The 22970-nt window shown below is 39.3% G+C and overlaps 1 protein-coding gene across 4 annotated transcripts in view; it reads right to left on the reverse strand.

The window, feature by feature from the left end:
- The window catches only part of inpp5a.1.L (inositol polyphosphate-5-phosphatase A L homeolog), a 315415-nt gene that overhangs the window by 179776 nt on the left and 112669 nt on the right, over positions 1–22970 (reverse strand). For all 4 annotated transcript variants that reach the window (XM_041570266.1, XM_041570268.1, XM_018225155.2 and 1 more), the window contains exons 3-4: positions 4959–5059; positions 1591–1678 (exon numbers count right to left, since the gene is read on the reverse strand). In XM_041570266.1, the coding sequence (XP_041426200.1) occupies positions 1591–1678; positions 4959–5059 (189 nt within the window). The remainder of the gene's footprint in view (positions 1–1590; positions 1679–4958; positions 5060–22970) is intronic.

The following is a 22970-nucleotide window of genomic DNA, read 5'->3' on the forward strand; positions in this document are numbered from 1 at the left end:
CAGATAAATGTGTGAGCCACATTAAAGGCAACATATACCCACTCTCATATCTTACAGTAAAGAGTTGTTCACCTTCCAAACACTTTTTCAGTTGAGTTGTTTTCAGATTGTTCTCCAGAAATAGAGACTTTTTCCAATTGCTTTATATTTTTTAACTGTTTTTCCAAAATCTAAGTTTAAAGTTGAATGTTCGTGTCTCTGGTGTTTGAGTCTGGCAGCTCAGTAATTCAGGCGCAGACTCTAAACTGTTACAGAATTTTGCAACATTGAGTTGATCCATTTCTCAGCAGCATCTCTGGAGTATTAGCTTGTATCAATTCTAACAGCTGCCTGTAATGAAACCCAGAGATTCTGCTCAGCAGGGACAAAGATAAGAAATGGATCAACTAAATGTATCTGTTTAGAAGTTTACAGGGTCGGTGACCCCCCTCCCAGAGCTGCTTCAGAAGGTGAAAAATTAGACTTACACTTCAATATTAGAAAAACAGTCACACATAGAAAATAGAAAGTAATTGGAAAAAGTCTTTATTTCTGGTGAACAATCTGAAACCAACTGAACAAAAAAAATGTGTTGGAAGGTGAGCAGCCTCTTTAAGGAAAAAGCTCCGAATGCTCTTCTTTCATTTGCATTATGTTTTCCATTTAGGAAATGAGCAGTTTATCACTAATATCAGGAACAAGTAATAGGATAGCGCCCCCCGCTGTTTTGTCTTGTCAATACTAGGACATGGTGGCAATTTCATTAAGAAAGGGATAATACCAGGAAATCAAAAAGAACAAAAAAAATTAGGGATGTGCCAAATCCAGGATTCAGCCTTTTTTTTAAGCAAGATTCGGATCCAGCGAATTGAATCCTAATTTGCATATGCAAATTAGGGGCGGGGAGGGAAATCACGTGACTTTTTGCCACAAAACAAGGAAGTAAAAAATATTTTCCCCATCCCATCCTTAATTTGCATATGCAAATTACAATTCTGATTTTGTTCTGTATTCGGCCGAATCTTTGGCGATCGATTCAGGGGTTCGGCAGAATCCAAATTAGTGGATTCAATGCATCCCTAAAAAAAAACAAAACAATGTAAACTGCAAAATCCACTGTTCAGGATTCGGCCGAACCCCCTGAATCCTTGGTGAAGGATTCAGCCGAATACCGAACCACATCCGAATCCTAATTTGCATATGCAAATTGGGCTTAGGAAAGGAAAAAGTGGAAAAAATTCTTCTTTTGTGACAAAAAGTCACATAATTTCCCTACCCGCCCCTAATTGACATATGCAAATTAGGATTCGGATTCAGTTCGGCCAGGCACAAGGATTCAGCCGAATCCTGCTGAAAAAGGCAGAATCCTGGCCGAATCCCGAACCAAAACCTGGATTCAGTGCATCCCTACTGCAAAAAACTCAGAAGAAAGTGCTGAGCAAGTTTCCAACAAGCTAGGTAGGTATATGTGCCCTTTAATGGAGGATTTGAGTGATTGAGCTCATACCAGGGAGTGAGTGCAGTTACACATAGAGAATGGCATGTCTTTGCCAAAACTTGCAAAAGGGACAGGTCCGGGCAAGAAACAGAATGGGAGAAAATGTCTCTTACTGTGAAGTTTTCCTGGGACTTGTAGTTCTCATCCAGATAGACCCGGGCTCTGTTGAATTCTTTCATTGCATCGCTGGAGAGCAGGTCCCTGTAAGGTAAAAACATTCGGCTCATGAGTGGGCGGCAACTGTGCGAATAAATGTCAGTGATTGTTTAAACAAAACGGTCCTGAGCCGCTCGATGGGCCCCGGGGGCCTGAGATTTCCCCATGAATAACCCATGGAATCTCCTGTTGGGAAAAACTCGTAGGCGTTCCATGCTGAAAACTTGTTTCTACACATTTAGGGGCACATTTACTTAGGGTCGAATATCGAGGGTTAATTAACCCTCGAATATCGAAGTCGAAGGATTTACCGCAATTTACAATTAAAACCTTCGAATCCATCGATCGAACGATTTTCCTTCGATCAAAAACAGCTAGGAAAGCCTATGGGGACCTTCCCCATAGGCTAACACTAATGTTCGGTAGGTTTTACTTGGCGAAGTAGGGGGTCAAAGTTTTTTTTAAAGAGACAGTACTTCGACTATCGAATGGTCGAATAGTCGAACAATTTCAGTTCGAATCGTTTGGTTCGATTCAAAGTCATAGTCGAAGTAGCCAATTGGATGGTCGAAGTAGCCAAAAAAAAGTTCGAAATTCAAAGTATTTTTTCTTCTATTCATTCACTGGAGCTAAGTAAATGTGCCCCTTAGTGTAGAAAGAACCATTGCACTCACTATAGTATAATGACACTTTATTGCATTTCCACCATTCTGATTAGCTAAGGAGAGGTTGCATATCTTTAGTATAGTGACTATGCTAAAGATATGCCACCTTTCCTTAGCCAATCAGAATGGGGGAAATGCAATAAAGTGGCAAACTTCCCACCAGGTCTAGTAACCGATAGCAACCGATAGCAAAATGCTACCTGCATCACGATTGGCTGCTGTTTCCATTTTCACAACTGTGCGAGGGCCGACTTTATGTTTTCCTTAACAGTAGCCACGCTTGTCTGTATATATATTTACTCTATGCAAGAATAGCATATCAATATCATTGAGGTCCATTTAAAGGTCTAACTTTCTAATATACTACAGAACCCAGGACTAGTGATGGGCGAATTTTTTCCGTTACGCCCAAAAATTTGCGAATTTCCTACGAAATTCGCGAAACACCTAAGAATTTGCAAGAAAATCGTGAAACTCGAAAATTGACGCCCACGTCCATTTTTTTATGCACGTTTTACAAGTTGCTTGCGTCAATTTTGACTCTGGCGTTAAAGTCAACGGGCGTTCGAATAGTGTTGACGCGCCAAAATTTTGACGAGAGTGACTTTTCAGACACGCGTCCAAAATTTTTTGAAGCAGACAAATTTTCGCTGGAGATTCGCAAATTTATTCGCCGGCAGCGAAATGCAGAAATTTCCCCGCGAATTGTGAATTTATTCACCCATCACTACCCAGGACGAACACAGTCCAATACTTGGCATAGCTAAGCAATAAATATTTAAACCAGAGATATAAATTAATTATAACATATAGCAAAGATGGGCAATATTAACCTCCATTATTTCACGCTAGAGCAAGTGACAGTTGTTTAGAAATGTCACTTTACAGAAAGCCATAAATTCAAAGAATTAAAGGAACAGTAACGTCAAAAAATAAAAGTGTTTTAAAGTAATGAAAATATGATGCAGTGTTGCCCTGCACTGGTAAAGCTGGTGTGTTTGCTTCAGAAACACTACTATTGTTTATATAAATAAGCTGCTGTGTAACAATGGGGGCAGCCATTCAAAGGAGAAAAGGCCCAGGTTACACAGCAGATAAGCACTATCTGGCTAATGGTGTTATCTGTTATCCATTAGTTAACTTGTGCCATATAGCCGTTTTCCAATTCCAGCCATTGCTCCACAGCAGCTTCTTTATATGAACTGTAGAAGTGTTTCTGAAGCAAACAGTGCAGGGCAACACTACATGATATTTTCATTACTTTAAAACACTTACATTTTTTGGTGTTACTGTTCCTTTAAAGAGATCGCTGCATTACCAGGCAAGAACAGCAGAGGGCACCATGTTACCATTTTCAAAACAACAAAACAAATTTGTTTTGGGAAAGGAATTTCTTCAGCATGAATGAGCCAATTAAAGGGGAGAATGTCAGAGAAACACTAAAGTACATAGAAAAGTACAGGTTTTTAGGATGAGAATATTTAAAGGGATTTGAATTTTAGTATGACGTATGTGATAGTCTGAGAATTTGCAAATGGTTTTAATTGTTTAATTATTTGTAGTTTTTGAGTTATTTCGCTTTTTATTCAGCAGCTCTCCAGTTTGCAAGTTCAGTGATGTTGTTGCTAGGGTTCAAATTAGCCTAGCAACCATGCACTGATTTGAATAAGAGACTGGAATATGAATAGGAGAGGCCTAAATAGAAAGAGGAGTAATAAAAAGCAGCAATAACAATACATTTGTAGCCTTACAGAGCATTTGTTTTTTGATGGGGTCAGTGACCCCCATTTGAAAGCTGGAAAGAGTCAGAAAGAAGGAGGCAAATAATTCAAAAACAATAAAAAATAAGGAAGACCAATTGAAAAGTTGCTTAGAACTGGCTATTCAATAACATACCAAAATCCTTAACTTAAAGGGGAACCACTCCTTTAAACAGAAACTGTATGTAAACAGGCAGTATTACTGCTATATCTTTATATTCAGGTCCCATTGAGATAAGAGGAGTCAGCAATAATTTTTTTATATTATGACCAATTCTAAGCAACTATGTATTTAGTCTTCATTATTTATACTTTTCTTAATTATTTGCTGTCATTTTCCGACTCTCTCCTGCTTTCAAATGGGGGTCACTGACCCCATCTAAAAAGCAAATGCTCTGTAAGGCTACACTTTTATTGTTATTGCTACTTTTTATTCCTCACATTGCTATTCAGATCCTACCCTAATTATATTTTAGTTTCTAATTCAAATCAATTCATGGTTACTAGGGTCATTTGGACCCTAGCAACCAAATAGCTGAAATTGCAAACTGGAGAGCTGCTGAATAAAAAGCTAAATAACTCAAAAACCACAAATGATAAAAAATGAAAACCAATTGCAAATTGTCTCAGAATATCACTCTCTACGTCATACTAACAGTTAACAAACCCTTTAAGACACCCCTCATTCATTGCTGCCCTGTACATGACCAGCCTTGCTCTTCCCCTTGCAAACCATCACAACCAATCAGATGCTTGCGTTGCATTATTCTAACTGCCTGAAGCCTGTAAAAGCCACTGTTGATTGGTTGCAGTGGTTTCCTTACGGGTGCAAGTCACATAAAGCACATAGTATGGCGCCACCGTGGGTTAGACAAACAGCAAACGATTCTCTCCACTTACTTGACTAGTTTGTCCACGTGAGACATGGAAGCTTCATAATTTTTTCCTCCGACCTCTTGACAGTGCAAAGACAAGAACTGGGGCTTCTGTGCATGGACAGTCTGCAAATCAAAGGTAAACAAATGGGAATCAATGGCAGAAATATATATATTTATATACACATATACAGGTATAGGCCCGGTTATCCAGAATGCTCGGGGCTTGGGGTTTTCCGGATAATGGATCTTTCTATAACTTGGATTGAAAAAAAATGAATTTCGAGCTAATTTTGTGTACTTCGACTAGGGAATAGTCCGAATTCGATTCGAATTTGAAAAAAATTCAAAAATTCGAATTTCGAAATTTATCATGTACGGTCACTTTAAAAATTCGACTTCTACCATTCGGCATCTAAAACCTGCTGAATTGCTGTTTTAGCCTATGTGGGGCCTCCTTGAACCTATTGGAGTCAACTGGTGGACTTTTGAAATAATTTTTTGGGAAAAACTTTGAATCAAATTTGATTGAATGCGCTATTCCATCGATTCGTACGATTCGAATTCGGCCAAATACGAACCTATTCGATTGAATAGGTTTTGTTTAAAGGGTAAGGCATTTTTCAGTAGCAGTATGCACAAAATGTCTCTGTCTTAAATATATTGATAATGGGTTGAGTGCAGAGGACTCTTGTATTTGTCTATATGTATTTTGTGGTCACAGCCTCATTGCACCCCCGCCTAATGCTTTTAAATATTAGTGGTGAGCACAACTTTCCCTTGTTTTATATATATATATATATATATATATATATATATATATATATATATATATATATATATATATATATATATATATATATATATATATATATGTATGAAGAAAAGAGCCCGCACTCATGTGTCTTTGTGATACAAAAACTTCTTAGTGTTTATTCGATGTTTTGGCTCCTAATCACGAGACCTAGTTCTCTGGGTGCACCAGGCCTACTCTTCTTTGCAATATATATATATATATATATATATATATATATATATATATATATATATATATATATATATATATATATATACACACACACACACACACACACACACACACACAGATATATGACCTGTTATCTAGAATGCTCGGGACCTGGGGTTTTCCTGATAATGGATCTTTCCATAAGTTGGATCTTCATGGATCTTCAAATGTGATAGAAAATCATATTAACATGAAGTAAACCTAAAATAGGCTGATTTTGCCTCCAATAAGCATTAATTATATCTTAGTTGGGATCAAGTACAAGCGACTGTTTTATTATTACAGAGAAAAAGGAAATCATTATTTATTATTATAACGATTTGGTTAAAATGGAGTCTATGGGAGACGGCCTATGGAAATCACTGCATTTATATAGAGGGTACTTTGATAATGTTTTTTATAATATTGATGTAATAAACTAAACTTTTTTACTTACAAGCATGTTCTGGGAAATGATTTAAGTATATATGGTTGTACCTCTGTTTGGTCACTAGAGGACTCCAGCATGCTACCATAATGTTTACTAGACTCTACTCCCAAGTTGATTGATATAATTTATATAGAGGGGTCCGGGTCTCTAAAGGACAAAGAGAATCCCATTGGGAGCTGCACTAAGAACCATGCAAGGAAGGGGGCAGAAATGGTACAAGGAATCCTCATTGGGGGGTCCCGAAACTTTATATGCTGGGCGCCCAGTTGATTTTCTCTATGCCACTCTATAAAATTCAGATGTTAAAATACTAAATAATCAGACACAGCAGGCCAAGATCCTATTTGAAACCAACATCGCCAAATGAGCAGATCTCTACGTCTATGGCCACCTTAAAATCAAAAAATGAAAGGGTCCTTAAATCATGAAAATATAATCTACTGTTGTGCTGCATTGGTAAAACTGGTGTATTTGCTTCAGAGTCACTACTATAGTTTATATAAACAAGCTGCTGTGCAGCCATGGGGGCAGCCATTCAAAGGAGAAAAAGGAGAAAAGGTACAGGATACACAGCCGATAACTGATAAGTTCTATAGTATACAATGGTATTTTTCAGAACTTATTTGTTTTCTACTGTGTATCCTGTGCTTGAATGGCTGCCCCCATGGCTACACAGCAGCTTGTTTATATAAACTACTGTAGTACTTATCTGCTATCTACTGTGTATCCTGTGCTTGAATGGCTGCCCCCATGGCTACACAGCAGCTTGTATATATAAACTATAGTAGTACTTTTCTGTTATCTACTGTGTATCCTGTGCTTGGATGGCTGCCCTCATGGCTACACAGCAGCTTGTTTATATAAACTATAGTAGTACTTATCTGCTATCTACTGTGTATCCTGTGCTTGGATGGCTGCCCCCATGGCTACACAGCAGCTTGTATATATAAACTATAGTGGTACTTTTCTGTTATCTACTGTGTATCCTGTGCTTGGATGGCTGCCCTCATGGCTACACAGCAGCTTGTTTATATAAACTATAGTAGTACTTATCTGCTATCTACTGTGTATCCTGTAATTGGATGGCTGCCCCCATGGCTACACAGCAGCTTGTTTATATAAACTATAGTAGTACTTATCTGTTATCTACTGTGTATCCTGTGCTTGAATGGCTGCCCCCATGGCTACACAGCAGCTTGTTTATATAAAATAAAGTAGTGTTTCTGAAGTAAACACACCAGTTTTGCCAGTGCAGGGCACCAGTACATTATATTGCCTTTTCTTAAAAACACTTTAATTTGTTGGTGTTACTGTTCCTTTAAGACAGCTAAACCAGACAAGAGGTAACAACCGGACTGCAGATTTACGTAATCTTATGAAAACTGAATACATTTAGTTATGTGCAAAGAACATGACTTGTAAATAAAAAAAAAAAAGATATCATATTAAGACTAACAATAGACACAAGGGATTCCCCCCATCAAAGTGTTTACACAAATTTACTGCTCGGATTATTTTCCCTCGTTCTTTATCTGTTTATTTTTCCCATCAGCCTCGGGTGCGGAATATTTTTCCAGCAGCCAAGGGAAGTCAAACAAGAGAAATAAAAGGCTGGGTTCCTATGTGACGGGTGCGTTTTGCACAAAATATTTACTTGAATGGAAAGAGCGCAGCTCGGATTAATAATCATCACGTTGTTCCTTCTCTCGGTGGGAGCCCCAAGATACGCAGGAAAACCAGAAATGAAACCCAGAGGCATCTCAAGTGCAATTATGAACCAAAACGCTCATTCATTTTAGTCGTGTTCTTCAGAAAAACTTCTAATAAATAAAAAAAAAAATAAAGAAGAAAGACAATGGTGTTTTCCCAGAGAGGTGCTGGCTCCATTGTGACGTCGCAAACTATGATTGTCTAAAGGCCCGCAGTACTTTAATGGGGGAATAACACGCCCCAGGTTTTAACAGGGATATGTCACTTTCACCCTATAGACTTTTTAGAGTGTCTTACACCCTTTTCTTAGAAGATGCCTTTATAATCACCCAGATCAGGGACTAACATTCATACAGAGGGCGGACCTTCCTAAGCTTAGCGAAACTGACCAACAAAACTTAGACGCAGAGATCACACCAGAGGAAATAGATCAGGTTCTCAGAAAACTGGCGAACGGCAAAGCACCGGGCCCTGATGGCCTTCCCTCCGAGTTCTATAAAATCCTCCGGTCTGAAATAACCCCGCATCTAACACAAGCACTTAAAACTATGCTTCACACTTCAGATATGCCCAAGGACTTTACAATGGCCCGAATAATATTATTACCAAAGCCAGGCAGGGACCTCACTAATGTTGCATCTTATAGGCCCATCTCGTTGCTAAACACGGACTACAAAGTCCTGAGCAAAGTGTTTGCAGAGAGGCTCAAATTGATCTTACCTAAACTCATCTCCCCTGGGCAAACCGGTTTCGTTCAGGGCAGATACTCTGTTCAAAACATCAGAAACCTTATAGCAACAGTGGTAAAATATAGAGACTTCCCGAGCCACACAGCTGCAGCAATTAGCCTAGATGCAGAGAAGGCTTTTGATCGAGTCACCTGGCCGCATTTGCTCAGGACTTTATCAGATCAAAAATTCGGCCTCGGTTTCATCAATTTCATTCGAACAATATACAAGGCCCCACAAGCTATTATCTCAACACAAGGGATAAACTCTGAACCATTCATTGTACATAAAGGTACAAAACAAGGCTGCCCCTTATCACCGCTGCTTTTTAATCTGGCAATAGACTCATTGCTACGAAATTTAAATCAATTACAAACTTTCAATGGTGTTACCATAGGCGATACAGAAATGAAACTATCAGCGTACGCGGATGACATAATGTTATTTGTCGCTAATCCGGCCAAAGCAATCCCACACATAATAGATACAATAAGAGACTTTGGGGCCATTTCAGGCTTCCGAGCCAATTTAGACAAATCGGAACTACTCTGGCTGGGAGCCCCTCCTGATGAAAATACAAAACTGGCAGCTAATATGTTCCAACAGACCACTTCCTATTTAAAATATCTGGGAGTAAAGATACCAGCGGATATAACGCAACTATACACCCTAAACATAACGGAAACCATAGAAAAAGTAATACAAGACCTGAAGAGCTGGGAAAATCTACCCATAAATTATATTGGCAGAATTAATCTATACAAAATGATTACCTTTCCTAGGCTGTATTATAAGGTACAAGTACTACCACTTATAATAACACCCTCCGACATAACTAAACTCGACAAAAAAATACAAGCCTTCATATGGAAGCGTAAAAGACCCAGGATATCATTAATGAAACTAGCACAACCTAAAAGCAATGGTGGACTTAACCTACCATTATTAAAATATTACAATTTGGCTAGTCTTATGCGAATAGCCAAAGACTGGCTCAACCAAGAGAATATGTACACCGATACTCAAAGAGACCAAAATTTCGCACCAAATATCTCCTTAGCTTATCTGCTACATGCCCTACCCTCGGAAATTCCAAACCACTGCCAAACTAATCCACTGATACACACCACAATTGCAGCATGGCAAAAAATCAGAACCAACTTATTCGATACATACAAACTGTCACTTTTCCTGCCACTATTAAGCAATAATCGCTTCCAAGATGCTAAAGCTGACCCTCGTTTCAAACTATGGCATTCTAAAGGCTTAACCACGATTGGTTCACTCCTTCACCCCAACACGAGCACAATATATAAATTCCCAGAACTACAATCCAAATATGACCTCCCTAATAACCATATCTTTGCATATCTGCAAGTCAAAAGCTATGCAGAGCTAGTGATTCGGGGTATAAAAGCACAATTAACAAATAATCCATTGGATGTCTTAATAAAGGCAAATAAGGGACGGCTTCTTACAACATCTGGAGTATATGCTATCATTAGACCAAATATAGACTACAACATACGTACAGAAGGAATGTCGAGATGGCCAAATATCATACCAAACATAACAATAACCCAAATTACTACAGCATATATGAAACGCACAAAAGCCTTATCAGCAGTATACTTCCAAGACGTGGCCCTTAGACTCCTCCATAGAGCATATGTGTCGCCCAAAATAGCACACAAAATTGGCCTAACACAGTCACCCAACTGCGCAAAGTGCAATCACGCGGACGCCACTTTAGAACATGCATTGTGGTCATGTACTAAATTAAATGCTTTATGGAGTACAGTTCTATCCAATATCGCCAGTTGGTGCGACATCACAATAACTCGAGCGAACCCACAAATACTATTGGGATTATATCCCACACCCGCTGACAACACCATCAAAGGTAACATCAAACTTGCAGATATCATGGTACTAACTACAGTTAAGACCATCTTGGAATGTTGGACTAATGCGCAACCACCTCCAAAACAACTTTGGGAACGCAAATTACTGTACACAATGCAACTCCAATGGGTCTTGGCATTACAAGACAAGGAACTCAAAGGCTCACTTTTCTTTGATATTTGGAGCAAATACCTAGACACATTGGAAGGACAAAAACAACAAAAATTACTAGCCCCTTTCAGATGTACAAAATGGTGGGCAGAAAACTCTCTCAGAGGAGAACTTAGCTAGCACCTCCAGAGCAAGAAGGCGAAAAGGAAAAAAAAAAAAAAAGATACTCGCCCCCTCCTCCTTCTCTCTCCCCAACTCATATATCTGCGTCAATGGCTGCTACCTCCTAACTGTCCGAAATGACATGATAAAGAAGCTCTCTCTACCCCCTCCTTTCCCCCTCTCCAATGTTCCTTACTCTTTCCCCTTCCCATCTTTCTTTCTATTCTGTCTCCTACCCCAACTGTCTATTTTTAAATTTTATTGTGTTATACAGATATCAAGACACCTTGTTAAAAGTGATTGTTGCTGCTCAACAAACTCATGGAATAATGATATTTGTATACCCATTTGTCATAACGAACATACAATAATAAGTACAGTTTCTCTGCTTAAATTATGCTATTTACCTTTGAAAATACAATAAAAAAAGTTTATACAAAAAAAAAAAAAAGAAGATGCCTTTATAGTAATAGTAATTTCTAAGCAACGTTTCAATTGATCTTTTTTTTAAAAAAAATCTTTTTGAATGATTTGCTTTCTTCTGACTCTTTCCAGTTTACAAATGGAGGTCACTGACCCCATCTAAACAAATGCACTGACAGATTAAGTCGGCAGCTTATTGAACAGTGTATCGGGCCCTCAGACAGGCTTCTCTGATCAATATCTGGCCCAAAGTCAGGCAGATAACAATCGAGCGGGTTTAAAAATCCCGTCAGTTCGAGGAATGCATTAGTTTGTTGATGCCGTCCTTAAAGGAAAACTATACCCCTCAAACAATATAGGTCTCTATAAAAAGATATTGCATAAAACAGCTCATATGTAAAACCCTGCTTCATGTAAATAAACCATTTTCATAATAATATACTTTTTTAGTAGTATGTGCCATTGGGTAAACCTAAATAGAAAATTGCCATTTTAAAAAAAGGGCCGCCCCTTGGGTTCCTATGATTCACGGTGCACACAAACATACCAAACAAACTTTACTTGTTAGGTCACATGAGCCAATTAGCAGACAGAGTTCTGTCTTTTGCTTCCACACTTCTTCCTGTTACAGTTAGGGGCAGATTTATCAAGGGTCGAATTTTGAAGCAATGGCTGAAAAGAAAGTTAAGCAATAAGGAATAACAATAGTGCTGTGAACCCTTACAGCTGACCTGTTTTTCTATTAAGTTGCCGGGGTCAGTGACCCCCCAACAACCAGACAGCATTTCCAGTAGGAACGCTTTCCCGTGAAGCCAATGCCATTAGGAGTAGTATGGAAGGAGCGCTGCACAGACTCCTTGTTTATAAAATACTAAACATTCATTTTCTCGCTGGCTATTTTGGCCCTCTAAGATAAAACATGTCCAAATATTGTCTGATTTGTGGATAAATCCTATTATTTACATATCATTGCCTTCGGAATTGCTCATTTATGCTGATTCCTTTCAGCGTGCGGTTGGGTCAGCTCACCCGGCGCTGGTTTGGGCTGAAGAGGAGCTACAGGGACTCATTAGCCTGAGACAGCTGCATGTCCAAGAAAAAGAAAAGAAAAATAACGCGAGAAGGGGAGAGAAAAAAAAATGTAAATCTACATTTATTCCAGAAGTGTAATTTTACCCGGCAATTGCACAGTAATGACTTATTTTGGAAAAGATGCAGTTTGGCCAGGTATAAATAGCTCACCATGTGCCCTACAATTACATGCGTTCAGCCTCTCCTCCCTTTTCTGTAGATTCCAAATTATAATTCAGCTTTTTTTTCTCTACACCAGCAGCCCAAATTTAGCAGAAAATAAGATTTATTAACTGGCACGGCCCATAGGAAAATATACTTAATGTATTTATAGAGAACGTGGCTGATGTTAGAATTAACCGTTAATGATATTACTACAGTTAATGAGACCTGCGGGGAAAATAAGAAGAACAAACAGAACCCATTGTATTTTTGTGCAGAAGTGGTACTGCCCGGTGTTTCCCCTCCAAGTCAAATGGGAGGCAGCAGTTGACACCTGCCAGTTTTGAACCATATACAGGTATAGGATCTGTTAAACCCATTATCCAGAAAGTTCTGAATTACGGAAAGGCCGTCTCCCATAGACCCCATTTTATCCAAATAAATATTTATACATTATCCAAATTGAATGTTTACATGATTTTATAGTTAAGGTATGAACATCAGGAAAACATCAGATCCCAAGCATTCTGGATAACACGTCCCATACCTGTATTTCAATATTGTCCGTCCGGGTTTCAGAGTTCCACCTAATCCCCTACAACTATCTGCTTAATTCCTTGCCCGATACCCTGACACCTCTATATCACTATACCACCCCTCTAATGTCACTATCCTGCCCCCCCTTATGTCACTATCCTGTCCCCCCCTAATGTTACTATCCCGCCCTCCCTGTCACTATCCCGTCACTATCCTGTCCCCCCTAACGTTACTATCCCGTCCCCCTAATGCCACTATCCCGTCACTATCCTGTCCCCCCTAATGACACTATCCTGTCCCCCCTAATGACACTATCCTGTCACCCCTAATGTTACTATCCCGCCCTCCCTGTCACTATCCCGTCCCCCTAATGTCACTATCCCATCACTATCCTGTCCCCCCTAATGTTACTATCCCGCCCTCCCTGTCACTATCCCGTCCCTCTGTCACAATCTGGTCCCTCTATTGTCACTATCCTGCCCCCCTAATGTCACTATCCCGCCCTCCCCGTTACTATCCTGTCCCCCCTAATGTTACTATCCCATCTTCCCTGTCACTATCCAGTCCCTCTAATGTCATTATCCTGTCCCTCTGTCACTATCTGGTCCCTCTAATGTCACTTTCTGGTCCCTCTAACACTATCCCGTCTCTCTAATGTCACTATCCTGCCCCCCCTAATATCCCTATCCCGCTCCCCTAATGTCACTATATCGCCCCCCCAATATCACTATGCCGCCCCGTCAACAGCGCCATCCAGTTTAAAAAAACATCAGTTGGGGTCCAACTATACTATTGTGTTTGCCATGCTTTGCTTGTGGCTTTGAGTAACAGAAGACTTTCATCCTCTAGGGGTGTGAGTACTCGGCGTTGCTCGGCAGCTGCACTGAGCACCAACGTCGGCCCAAACAAAATAAATTTTTCTATAGAAACCTGACCGATATCTTCGAATAAGCCTTATGTATCAGGAATAAACAGAATATGGTTAAAATACAGACTTGACAAATATATCTTGTTGAACATATACAGTACATATACAGCTCCTAGGCAAATTCCTAAAGAATCGGCACGTTCAAAACCATTCCAAGTTCTGACATGTCAGTATTTATTTCTCCTAGAGGTCCCTGGAGTGGCAGCACTTTGTTTTCCATAACAATTGCTTCAACAGTTGCATAATAAACGGGTCTCTCAAGTACATGAAGTGCGTGGAGAGCAATCAAGGCTGATGACATGCCAAAGCCCAGGCTGGAAATGAGTCGGGCAGTACAATCCATCCAATATTGTTTGTCTGGCTGCCATTAGTTTGACAGCATTTATAACAATGTAATTGGAGGAGAACCAAAAAAAGGTTCTTGAGCCAAGAAGTGACACTTAGGCTCAGTAATAAGCTGCATCCAGAGCAACAACCCTACGAAGGTATGAGTTTCTAATGAGTAAAGCAAGATCAAGAGAAATCTATAAAACAAGGGAAGCTAAAAAAAATTGCTTTAGGTTGGTAAAGGAAACCCTGGGAGTTCTACATGGTCATGGTTGATGTCAATTGCAGGGTTATATTGTGTCCATGAGCCCTAACTATTGTGGGCAGAGTTGGTGTAAAGGAGTAAAGTCGCACAAAACAGACCAATGGCACTCTTAATCAGCTTGGATGGTGAGCAGCTACAACATTAAAAAGGACGGCCCGTTTCCCTTTAAATTCTCTGCCCTGGTGATTCTGACTTTTATAGCAATGTAGCATCAGCCAGCTGACCTGTGAAGAAGCATGAACGGCTGACTTCTGTTTCAAGACAGAACCAACAGTGCAGAAAGGGACAGAAAATACTTTTTTTTCCCAATTGCGAATAACCTTAAAACACTGTGCCATATCTATATACAGGTATGGGATCCATTATCTGGAAACACGTTATCCAGAAAGCTCCAAATTATGGAAAGGCTGTCTCCCATAGACTCCATTTTATCCAATAATCCAGGTTTTTAAAAATTATTTCCTTTTTCTCTGTAATAATAAAACAGTAGCTTGTACTTGATCCCAACTACAATATAATTAATCCTTATTGGAAGCAAAACCAGCCTATTTGGTTTATTTAATATTTACATGATTTTCTAGTAGACTTAAGGTATGAAGATGCAAATTACAGAAAGATCTGTTAACCTGAAAACCCAAAGTCCCGAGCATTCTGGATAACAGGTCCCATACCTGTACTAGCCAGGAGGTCCATACTCATTGAAATTTTTGGTGGGAAGCCAATAGAACACTGGACATCTTCTCTTGGGCCATAATCCAATCTATTTAATGTTTGGTGGCATCAATGGAGAATTGTTTGGTTTTCCATGCCCTTACAAGCGTCTGCTTTGCAGTTGTCATTATCCCAGTAAATAGTTGAAATTGAGTTGAGGTTAGTGTGTCGGTTTTTTTGCATAATAAAGCTGTTCTTGGGTGCCTTGGGATTGATATACAAAGTAAATCATATTGTAGATTCTGATCCAATACCTTTGGGCTACTGGGCATTGTCACCATATGTGGTACATGGAGGCTTCATTTTTTACGTGTTTTGTTTTCCATTTTGTTGTGTAGATATCAAGCTTAAAATGTTATTAGCTATCTTGTTGTTAGGTCTTTATCATGCTAGAAATCAGCCAACAGTAGGGAAGGTGAATAGTAGAGTCCAGCATAGGTCCAATTTCTGAAACGTGAACCAGAGGCATGAGACACACCTCGATCCACAATTTACGTTTAACCACTTGGAACTGCTAAACAATTTAACATGCAACTGTCTTATCTGCAACCCAACCTGCTACTGCTGTCCACATTTATCTTTCTGCATATTAGGAGCAGAGAGAAAAATCCAACCAATAACCTGCAGACATTCCCCCATAACTGCATCCGCAGATAATCACTTTTTTGTGGGTAACCCAGAGGCTGATGCAGGACTCTAGAAGTCCTTAACACACATATAAGCAATAACAATATATTGAAAGATTTATTGTCAATCTGTTTATTTGTTGTCAGCACTGCAGTGGCAGCCTTAAAAGAGACAGAATAAGAAGTCTAGCTTCCAACATCAAACAATATAATGAGGCAACCAGTGGAAGTGAGGTCAAGTAGAACGGTAAATAATCCCATGTGCTAACGACAGTAGAAAAAAAGTCATAATCTCACTTGATAAATTACATTTTCTATCACTTCATAAATTAAATTTTAATATGCCCATTATTAAACAAAGAAAGCAAGAAGTAAGAATGTATGTAAGAATTCCCATACTAGTAAGATGGTATTATATATAATTTTTATGCTTATGTGATAAGTGATATTTAAGGCGTTTCCCTCTCGGGTGTCTGGCTATAGGTAGGCCAGTGGATGGCAGTGCCTTTGTTCTTAAATGGATTTAAACACATCACTATTAGTGGATACATACACTGATGAACATAGGACACACCCCTTTGTGGGTGGTCTTATTCACTTCATTTCCTGAAATGGTGTATACATGTATTTTAATCACTGTTTGTGAGATGTCTATAAAGGGTTTCATTCATCCAGGTCATGGAATATCTAATATAAGTAATTGTAAAACAACTGGACTTGCTGAATAATCATTGAAGACGTTTCACTACTCATCCGAGCAGCTTCTTCAGTTCAACTGTCCGGTACGGGAAATCCTCGGCATATAAACTCTTCCACTAATCCAATCACAATGGCGGAATTACCAAGGTGTCATGCAACTCGAAGAGACAGGTGTTACTTGTAAGAGTTCGAAGAATGGAGGTGTGAAGTTTGGTGAAACCAAAGGGGTAAAGATGTTAGAACAGAGTTGAATGTAGCAGACAGGTGGTGTTGAAGGCCCCCTCTTCTGTTTAGGAATTGGTTTCTCTACCAATAGCCTCATTAACACCTTGTTCAAACCAGCGGTCTTCTTTATCTAAGATTTGGACATTGCTATCTTCAAATGAGTGTCCCTTGTCTTTTAGGTGTAGAAAGACAGTCAAGTCTTGCCATGTAGTCTTTGCCCTCCTATGCTGGGCCATCCACTTGGGGAGCAGTTGTTTTGTCTCCCTAATGTCTAGATCCTGGGAAATCCTCACTACACAATGGTAATTCTATCACAGTAACAACGCAGTATTCACAACCCACTGACAGTTTCACTTGTCACCTCTTTGGATAGTTACACTGCTCCATTGTGATTGGATTAGTGGAAGAGTTTATATGCTAAGGATTTCCCACACCAGTCAGTTGAACTGAGAAGCTGCTCGGATGAGTAGTGAAACGTCTTTAATGATTACTCAGCAAGTCCAGTTGCTCTAAATTCACACTTGATAAAGGGCCCAGAGCCCAAAACATGTTGTGTAAATAAACACATTTGCAGCACTGCCTCATTGCCTTTCACTCACTATTTGGGACTTGGCCGAATCCCCGAATCCTTTGTGGAAGATTCGACCAATCCGAATTTGCATCTGCACATGATTTTCCTTCCTGCCCCTAATTTACATATGTCCTTGGACAGGCACAAGGATTTGGCCTAATCTGAATATTGCTGAAAAAAGACGAATCCCTAACCGAATCCTGGATTAGGCTCATCCTATTTTTATATACATATAATTCACTTATGATTATCTCCATGAGTGTCTCCAGTGTTTCTAACTATTTGAATGGTCGGGGACTTGGTTTGAACTGTGGTGTGTGTTCATGTCAGATTGTATAAATCCATCCGATTGTACTTAAAAAAAAAAAAAGAGCCAAGAGCTTCACTCAATTAAAATAAAAAGTAAAGATATTCCATTTCATTATTTTTAGTGGCCCCCAGAGAAAAGTTATTTTTATTCCAGGGCCAATGAAACTAGTTCTGTCAAACAAAAGCCGCGCAGAGACATTTCCTTTTCCAGCCCCTTGAATATCCAACATGGGATGTGTGCGAGGTCAACTGCAGTTATATATAGGAATGAAACAAACACACAGGAATTTCGTTACACATTAAAGGGCACCAATCATAACTAAAATCATTTCCTAAGTAAATACACTATGTGAAAGTTCAAGAATTTTTAAAACAGTTAGAATTGTTTGTATAATGTAAATGATCAGCTCACTATTCCTTCTGCAAAATCTCCCCTATCTCCCCTGCAGTTCTAGCTCAGGCAGCCATCTTGGATTTCACTGGCTCCTCCTACCTATATCTTCCCAGCCAACTGCAGCTCTGAAATCTCGCACATGCTCAGTTGAAATTCCTTGGTTGCTTATCAACCCTTCTAATCTATTTTCAAATCAGCCAAAACTCTGTGTTAGCTGCTGTTCAGTAGTGCTGCCACCTGCTGGAAGTTAGTGTGTGCCCTTCATTTGCATAATAACATCACCAGCAGGGGACAAGATAAGGAAATCTCATGATAAGTGTAGTGGAGGAGTTTACTAAAACAAGGCATTCTGGGTAGAATACGCAAAGCAGTGTTACAATCTGAGCATGCTCCTGAAATTTGCATATTATAGTCTCTGTTATAGTCTCAGTATGGCCTCCCTCAGTGAAAGAACCCATTTGACAAAGTAAGGGATTTTTTAAAACCTGCAGTTTTTTTCAAAAAATAATATATGTAGTTTGATTAAACGTGTTTATGTTGTACTGGTCAGATTGTTAATATGTGTTTGATTTTGGCAGTGATAGGTTCCCTTTAAAGGATCTTCAGTGATCTCCAGCGCACGCTCTATGCACAGAGAATAGGGCATCAGCATCAGCCTAAAACAGGGACTACTCACTCAATTCGTCTGTATATACTGTAGATCCAATATTGTTAGATTACATTCAGTAGAGGTAAATACAGCAGGGATCAGTGGTTACTCCCAGATGTTGAACTACAACTGCTAGAATTCCACTAACAGTAATAGCATTGCACTCAAAAGCATTAAATCATGATTCCAAGATCACACATGTCTTTCATGCAGGGTCACAGGTCAGTGTGCCAAAGAGCAACTAAAGGAGCCAATCTTAGATGTCCCTTTAATTCTTCCACCAGGCCTGATAACTTCGCTGATTGGTCGCTAAGGGTTTGTGCACTGGTGCAAACATACTGCTAAGTGGTCACATCACTGAGTTACTGTGAGCTGAAAAGCATGGTGAAAGCCTTTGGTGCCATATACAGATAAAGAGTTCCCTGAGTGCTGGCCTGGAGTCTCCATGTTGTGACTTACTGGATCTTCTGCTGCAACTATTCCCACCATATAATATCGGTTACCATTCAATATTAACATGAGCTTGGGCATCAGAACTCAAACGATGATTAAAGAAGATAATATCTAGAAGAAATTAGGGATTACCTCAACCCGAATCCAGTCTAAAACTCAACACATACATGAATTGAATAAAAACCTTCAAAACTCATAATTCCCCCTTAGTAATATAGGAAGGAATCACGATTGCATCAAGAAAACATTCCCATCCTCTTCAAAATCTGGATTCTTTATCTTTATGTAGCTTTATATATGTTTAGCAAAACATAAGAGACATAGGTCCTTTTCCGATATCCAATCGCGTTGACTGAATCAGTGAATCAGAGAAGAAAAGCTAAAGATACAGTTGAATCCCTTTCAGATAAATTGAAGCCTCAGGGCATGTTCTTCTATGTCATTAATATTCTAGTGCTCTTCTAATTGTTCTTTATGTTCCTTCAGTGTAAATCAGAATGTGAGAACTAACGTATCCAATTAAAGACCTTCTGTCCATGGAGTGGTTTTCTTTAAAGAGATGTTCATCTTACACTGAACTTATAATGGAACCCAATAAAAGGATAGGTGGTCACAAAAATCTTTTGGAGAGCCTCTGGCCTTTGCTCGTAATGTTCTAATGCAGTACTCACTTTATGGACATAGATGCTCATACAACTACACTCATAGCAACCAATATATCTCCACCTATAGCTTTGGAAAGTATCAGTATACCGTACAGTATATACTAGAGTATAAGCCGAGTTTTTCAGCATCCAAAATGTGCTGAAAAAGTCTACCTCGGCTTATACTCGAGTCAGCGGGCAGTAGCTGAGATTGCAGTCACTTTTAACCATTCCTATACCAACAGTTCGATAGGGGGGGAGACTGCAATATCACACAGCGCCCTCTGTTGGTTATATGAAAGAATAACAGTGCGCCCTCTGTTGGTTATATGAAAGAATAACAGTGACTGCAATATCACACAGCGCCCTCTGTTGGTTATATGAAAGAATAACAGTGCGCCCTCTGTTGGTTATATAAAGGATTAACAGTGATGGCAATATCACACAGCGCCCTCTGTTGGTTATATGAAAGAATAACAGTGATGGCAATATCACACAGCGCCCTCTGTTGGTTATACGAAAGATTAACAGTGATGGCAATATCACACAGCGCCCTCTGTTGGTTATACGAAAGATTAACAGTGATGGCAATATCACACAGCATATCCCAGCATACATATTCTTCGGCACACCACTTACTTTTCCTTTTCTTTAGGGTGCATTCAACTCCTCCAGCTACTTCCAAGCCTGGTTTTCATACAACGATTCCCATAGGGAGGAAGCACACCAAACATATGATTTTGCCTTTTAGGACATTTATTCAGCAGTGTGCCAACACTGCTGAATAAATGTCCTAAAAGGCAAAATCATATGTTTGGTGTGCTTCCTCCCTATGGGAATCGTAATATCACACAGCACCCTCTGCACATGGTAGTGGGACAGTGGGACAATGCACACAGTAATCCATTTGGCAATTCTCTGTCAACATCAACTTTGCAAAGAAGTCCGGTTGATCGCTGGGGGGGGTCGCTTTGGCAGAATGTGTGCTGCTGGGAGACAGGGCTGTAGTTGTGTCTAGGCTTATACTCGAGTCAATACGTTTTCCCAGTTTTCGTAGGTAAAATAAGGTACCTCGGCTTCTACTCGGGTCGGCTTATACTCGAGTATATACGGTACTAAAGAAGTATCTCAAGTTGACCATTGCCAATCGACCACTCGGATGACTTTCATAATCGACGTATTATTTATTGCTCTACATTTGTGCTTTGTATGGAATGTGCACGTTGCCCTACAGGTGCATTGACTTTTGTAGGGTTCTTATTTAAAGTCAATTTTAAAAGAAATCAATTGAAACAAATGAAAGAACAAACAATATGGTGGTCGCATTGTGCAAAAGAAATCTTTTTGTAAACTAGTTGTCTGCATTGTTTGTGGTCCTTTATTCCAGGAAAGGCTTGCTAAACAGCACTGTAGGCATTAGATAACAGAGGAGAGGAAGTTCATGACAAAACAGGAAATCTTTCTATGAAACAAATGTATTTCTGTTTGAACCTTGCATCTCCTGAAGAGCCAGAAGTCTATACAAGAGTTTTGTTGTTTTTTTTTTGTTTTTGGAAAAGGAACTAATCATTTGGTCATCACATGGTCGCACAGATATAATAGCTACAAATGGGTTTTATCAAGCTGAGAATACAATGAATGAGTTGACTCTGACATTGCTGATGTTAAAGCGTCAGGAGGGGGTGCTTACCTCACCCTTTCTTGGGTGCTCAAAGCTAAGAACAGTTGGTGCAAGAGTTGGGGCGCAGGAAGATGCTGGGTGGCTACCGATGACTAGTGCAAACTGTAACACAACCACAATGGGACTCCACTGACATATGAATGCTTTAGTTGGATTTGAGGTTCATGTAACAATACATGTTAGAAGATAAAGTAACCTGAATTCTTCTAGTTTAATAAATAAACCTAAAATAATAATTTTGGTGCTAGAATTTAAGATGGTAAATTGTGGTTTTACATCTCTTTTGACACATGAAACATATGAACTAACCCTGGGTAGATTTATACTAATGCAGCCAACCAGCAATTACCATTGACCAGTTTATTGAAGGTAAAATAAACAAAACAAAAGATTGAGGGGCTAGTGTATAGGTACTAATTTTTTCAGAATATTAATAGATTATCCAATGGCACAGAAAAGGCCTTTGTAAAAAGACACAATTACAACTAAAGGTCAACAGAACAAATGAAATATCCATATAGCAGTTAGTGCAGGTATGGGATCCATGATCTGGAAGCAGACTACTGCACATATTTGATTAAACACACATCAGGAAGCCTATTTAAATAGCATAACACGTCACTCACATTTAACTCTGATAAAGTGCTGACGTTGAAGGCGCGAAACGCGTTAGTTTTGACCACTTACACACTGCCTGTAACTACTTATTGTATTTAAATAAATCCGCTTAAATTGAATAGTATGTAGCGACTCTACTGGATTAATCCGTCAGCGCTGAATCGCGGGCTACATGAACTGATCCATTATCTGGAAACCCATTATCCATAAATCATAGAATTACAGAAAACCTATGTCCAAATAATCCAATTTTTTTAAAAAATAATTACCCTTTTCTCTGTAATAATAAACCTTGTTTATTGCCTTGTTCTTGATCCCAACTAAGATATAATTAATCCTTATAGGAAGCAAAACCAGCCTATGGGGTTTATGTAATTCTTTTATGATTTTCTAGAAGAATTAAGGTATGAAGATCCAAATTACAGAAAGATACATTGTCCGGAAAACCCCAGGTCCTGAGCATTTTGGATAAGTCCCATTCCGGTACAAACAGGATCATTTGTAAAAAGTCACATATACAAATATATGTAATTGCTCTCCAGGCTGCCAAATAACAAAATTTGGAGATCTACTATAGCTTTAGATTGGGTCCCCTAGGGCCCACAAGAGAACTGGACATCGAGGGCCCACCAGAGAACCAGACATCAAGGGCCCACCAGAGAACCAGACAT

Source organism: Xenopus laevis, chromosome 7L (genome assembly GCF_017654675.1).
Source record: "Xenopus laevis strain J_2021 chromosome 7L, Xenopus_laevis_v10.1, whole genome shotgun sequence".
NCBI classification, from domain to species: Eukaryota; Metazoa; Chordata; class Amphibia; order Anura; family Pipidae; genus Xenopus; species Xenopus laevis.